This window comes from Octopus sinensis, linkage group LG2 (genome assembly GCF_006345805.1).
Source record: "Octopus sinensis linkage group LG2, ASM634580v1, whole genome shotgun sequence".
NCBI lineage: Eukaryota > Metazoa > Mollusca > Cephalopoda > Octopoda > Octopodidae > Octopus > Octopus sinensis.
Window position 1 is genome coordinate 137,998,870 of NC_042998.1, and position 5,741 is coordinate 138,004,610.

Sequence of the window (5,741 nt, forward strand, 5' to 3'; positions counted from 1 at the left end):
TTGAAAGGAAATGGTTTCAATCAAGAAGCGAAACCGGTTCACATTCTTGATTCTCAGCTTACGTTTTATTTTTCAGTGCTTCCACAAATAATATATTACCATATCAAACAGAAAATAAAAGATGTCGCTGTAACTAGAAAAAAATATGTAGAAAAACAACACCAACAACATAATAGGAAGAATATATTTGTTTTTATTCGAACATTTTGCGAAAAATAAAAAGCCAAAAAAAAAACTAAACAAAGAAAAAAAATTCCAGCAACAATCAAATGTGCCTGATTTGGAATGTTAAATAGGTTTTCAATAACTGCAAAAATAAGAAAAAAAGAACTGGAGCGAAAAAAATTTTAACGCAAAAAATCCCAGAAAAATAATATAATTTGCAATTATTCTTTAAAATTGATCAAATATGATATTTTCATTGAAAAGTTTCTTTAAGTTATTGTAAAAGGAATAATTTCTTAATAGGAATGATTGACCTAATGTAAAAGGTTAGCTCTTGGTTACATGAGTCTTTAATCTGATTAACTTGTTGAGATCATTCGATTTTAATTACGGTATTGATTGTTGATTGTGTTCTTTTCTACCAGTCAAGTACAATGCCAATTTTCGAACAGACTCTCGAGCGTTTACGGTATCGATCACAAGAATTTCCGAAAAATGGTTAGTATATATCGGTATGAATGAATACCATTAACGAACGAGTATGTTCCATGCTTGTTAATCCCGCACTGGTTTCATTCTTAGTTATTTTCACGTTGGTTTTCTTTCATGTATCTTATACAGTTTCATTCACACCCACCTTTGACATTCCAATGTTATGTTGCATAACGAAATCAATATTTATTTAAATTCTCTGTGAGGAATCTCAGAAACATCTTAATCATTCTAGCCAAAATTTTCATCAAAGATCAGTGTTCCAGTGCAATAAATTCTCGCATTATTTTATTAATAAAAATCGGACGAGATGAACACTTTCGTCAACAATGTTTTTAGTAATGCTAAAAACTATAACTAAATTTGAATTGCTTTACAGCTAATTTAAAATGAAAACAACAAAAGTTGGTAATTCTAAAATTTGGCCAGTGTCCTTTTCCTACAGCAGAGCAAACAGAGCTGTTTTAAGGAAAGTGACCTGTCCATAGCATTTTCATAGGTTTCTCCAAAATATTTAAGCTTTTTTTTCAGACTTTTAGTTAGCCCTCGTTTCATATGTTCTGAGTAATATAAAGCTTTCATTTCATAAGCCCTAAGTTAGTCTAGTAATGGAAAAAAAATGGGTATGTGTATCATACATGATGCATGGATGTCAGGGAAACATATCCTCTGTAATACATGTGATACACAAGACAGGTAAAGGATTAATAAACATAAATAAAGAATGTCTGTTGTAGGTATCATACTTAATAATCTAAAACCTCCTCATAAAGTAAAATGTGAAGGAGTCAGAATGCAATGTGAAGGAGTCAGAAATTCTGTTACAGGTCTCGTTCTCTCTTCGAGCCGAACATTAAATTTCGTTTCCACAATGCAACCATCATTATAATGGAGCTGGTGCAATGTGTGTGCGTGTGTGTGTGTTTAAATATCTTTTATCTTTTACCTAGTTCAGTTATTAGACTGAGGCCATGCTGGGGTACTTGCCCCGAGAATTTTAGTCGAACGAATCGACCCTAGTACTTATGTTTTAAAAGCTTGGTACTTATTCTATCTATCACTTTTGTTGGATCTCTAAGTCACGGAGACGCAAACACACCAACATATATGTGTGTATATACATACACACACACACACACACACACACACACACACACCACATATATATCACGTGGTCACGTGACCGACCAGACTATCAGATGTTGTTACACATCGCTGGTCACAATGCGTTCGCATTGTTTTAGCCTTCGAATGACGCTACCCCGCTGGCTAAGCGAGCAGGCCAATATATGTATATGTATATATATATATATATATATATATATATATATATCTTTACACACATAATATGATATAGACATGTACACATATAAACTCAGACACGCAAACATGCCATGTATTTAACTTTGTCCACATAATATAAATTACAAATCCTAATTTTTTGGGTTGGCTTCGTTTTGAAATGCATTCATTCATTTTCGATCTCACCACTACAAACCCATCACACTCGAACACATTTTATGCTCGTCAATTGAAATTTCTCTATTTTTTGTAGCATCTCGAACGTTAAACTAATACACCTGTTTGTTGTTTACACATCCGTCTTCGTCTTTTGTTTTGTATTGTTTTTGTAAATTCCAACTTCATACACACATACATACATGCATACATGTATACACACATACATACCTACATACATATATACATACACACACACATACATACATACATACACACATACATACATGTATGCATACATACATACATACATACATACATACATACATACATACATACATAATACATACACACATACATGTATGCATACGTACATACATACATACATACATACATACATGCATACATACATACATACATACATACATGGTGGTTGTCTATTCCTTATGCAGAGTCTGATCACCTTTTGCACTTACTCCTTAGATCTATTATGGCGTCTGATGTGGCTTTTTAAACCAGACAACGTTTTGAAAAGACACCCACATAAATTGTTTATCTACTTTGGACCATCAAGAGCTGCAGTTAAGTTCTGATCTTTGTGGGTCTTCAAATATGTGTAAATACATACATACATACATACATACATACATACATACATACATACATACATACATACATACATTTGCACAGAGTCCTCCGATAAAAGTTCTACATTCATATAGATGCTTAACTACAACGAATCCCCTAGGAATACTTCATTATATCAAGTTATAGATTACTATGTCCCTATCTGTAACTTGATGCAATAAAGTGTTCATTGTGGTTGAGTATGTGCATTTAGAACTACTGCAGGGTTCCAAAGAACTATAATGGTGAAATGCTCACAGGAACTTTAATATAAACTCGTATTTATTTTTATTTTTCTTACGTTTGCTCTGCAGCTCACAAGTTATACTGCTCAGTATAGAAATTACTTAACAACTATACAGAAAGCAAACTGAATCATAAAAGTCTAGACATAACAGTAGCATTCGTACATCTAGCTATATGCACACAATTTATTCTACACACACACACACACACATACATACACAAACACACCCACACACAAACACACAAGCACCCCCTCCCACACACACACACGTTGAGTTATCCTCTTGCTTCTTTTAGTTATGATTTTGAGGCAAGTCGTAACTTATCTGAAGACACTACACATACAACTGAAACTCAGAGAAGCAAGAGACTGACTTCATCAAAATAAAAAAAAATGTTATTAATCATTCGTTAGGTATCGAGTACTCCTCCTTCCGTCAGTTAACACCACACACACACACAACACACACACACACACACACACACACACACACACACACACACACACACACACACATCCTTTTATTTCAATGAAATGAAAAGGATATAACTGACGATGAACACTAACATAGTTAAAGAGGCATCCCATTTGTTGGCATTAGATTTAATATATTCCATAATAAGAGTTATGTTTGGACACACTGAATCTGTAATAGTAGAACTGTTGCATAAGTCTGTTTTGTTCAGCTGCGATAAAGATATGCCAGCCAGACTAGGTGGAGCTAGGCAAATTATATTTTCCAAATTTGCATCCGAAGTTAAAACATTTTCCATCAACCAAACACTGTTACAATTACAGGTCATGTTTGCTTTAATTTTTACTAAGGATATATTATGAAAATTATTACAACCAAATTGAATAATTCGGCTTTTTAATGCAATAAAGCCCGTGAGTGTTCCATTGCTTACAGCCTGTGCTTGCATATCTTCGATAGTACTCAAGGCTATAAGGAGTTTAGATGTGATTTTATTGAATGTTGCTGTCTGTATTGTACTAATATTACTTTTGAAAATGTTAAAGGTTGAGGCATTGAATTCAGAGAAAGCAAAGGATTCAATTGTATCAATAGAATCGTTAAGGAACATGAACTTGGTGATGTCTAGATTTCTGAAAGCATATGGTTCAATTTTCTTAATGCTTGAATGGCTAATCAAAAGTAGTTTGATATTCCCCAAACCTTCGAAAGCGTTCGTTTTGATTGTGCTGATATTAAGATATTGCAATACGAGAGTGTCAATTGATGTATTTGGTTGCATTTTGATGACAGGAGCCGGTATATCTACCAACGTCTCCCCTTTATTATCAAAACTTATTCTTTTAAATTTTCCTGCAGGTAAAGAAAGTGGTAAGCTTTCAACACTACATTCCATTTTATCGATTGATTTACATTTACAAAAATCCGGGCATGGTATCTTGGTGTCTACTTCATCTGCCAGTGCCACTGTTTTAAGAACGAATATGAAGAAAACAGCAATCATGGAGTTGGGCATCTTCCAGAGTTTAATAGAAACGACTTCAAGTCTACCTAAAATAGAAGAAACATTAACCATTATTGAAATATTAATTAAATAAACCACGATTTATTATGAAAGTTGGTTTAAGTGTAAAGATAGAATAATAAATTAAGAAGTTGTTGATATAATTCTTTTACGAACAAAAGGGATTGGATGATACGGTAGAAAGATGAACAGTCTAATGACAAATCATTTGTTGATTTTGACATTCATCTCTCTGCGGTTGACTATTCATATAACTGATCCAAACGATGATCTCTGAAAATAGCTTTCATCCCGGAAGATGATACTTACACTCTGAAAATTTACATTCTTGTGCAAATGAAGTAAATCCCTATATTTTTTTAATGACCGTAAATGTGATGAGTTAGCATAATGGCTCAAACCGGAATATTTGCCGATATTTTTCCTTAATTATCAATATTTGATATAACGGGGTTGAGCTTGCCTAATCGTTAGCATGTCGGACTAAATGCTTAGCAGCATTTCTTCTGGCTTTAATCTCTAGTTTCAAATTTTGACGAAGTCGACTTTGTCTTTTATCCTTTCGGGGTTGATAAAATAAATACCAGTTGAACACTAGGGTCGATGTAATCGACTAGCTGTCTCATCCTGCAAAATTTCAGGCCTTGTGTCAATAGTAAAAAACATTATCAATAATTCGTCTTAAAAAATTGCTTGGCAATAAATGAAGTTATTCTCGTCTCTCAATGCTCATTCTGAATTTAAGTTTTGTGAGGGTCAACTACACTCCTGATTATTCCTGACTTCAATAAAATTAGTACCAGTACATCGTTGCTTATATAACATATATAATACGTAAACAAACGTGAAAGCTGTAATATTTTGTCTTAGGGAAACTTCTCAAAGAGACCTTTATGTTAAAACTCACAGGATTTCATTCAGTACCATTATCATAATGGAGGAATTCAAATTTTGGCACAAAGCCAGCCAGTTCAGAGGAGGAGGTAAGTCGATTACATCGACTCCAGTTCTCAACTGTCACTTATTTTATCGACCGTGAAAAGATGAAAGATAAAGTTGACCTCAGCGAAATTTGAACTCAGAACGTAAAGACAGACGAAAGCATTTTGCCCGGCGTGTTTAACGACTGTGCCAGCTCACCACCTTGTTGGACGAATTAATTTGACTGCAAAATAATGTAGCCTTATGTCAAATCAGAAGAAGCCAATATTTTTATTGACACAATGAACACCATAGAGTAGCCAGTAATAAGT

The 5,741-nt window shown here is 33.7% G+C and overlaps 1 protein-coding gene across 3 annotated transcripts in view; it reads right to left on the reverse strand.

Annotated features, from left to right (window-relative positions):
- Positions 1–2,455: 2,455 nt before the first annotated feature.
- Positions 2,456–5,741, reverse strand: part of LOC115229786 (leucine-rich repeat-containing protein 70-like) — an 11,181-nt gene continuing 7,895 nt past the window's right edge. Inside the window, exons 2-3 of one of the 3 annotated variants that reach the window (XM_036499749.1) lie at positions 3,496–4,514; positions 2,456–3,450 (exon numbers count right to left, since the gene is read on the reverse strand). In XM_036499749.1, coding sequence (XP_036355642.1) covers positions 3,511–4,479 — 969 coding nt within the window. In that variant the 5' untranslated portion in view covers positions 4,480–4,514 and the 3' untranslated portion in view covers positions 2,456–3,450; positions 3,496–3,510. Of the gene's footprint in view, positions 4,515–5,741 lie in introns of all 3 variants that reach the window. The other 2 variants (XM_036499744.1, XM_029800084.2) reach the window with 2 other exon arrangements.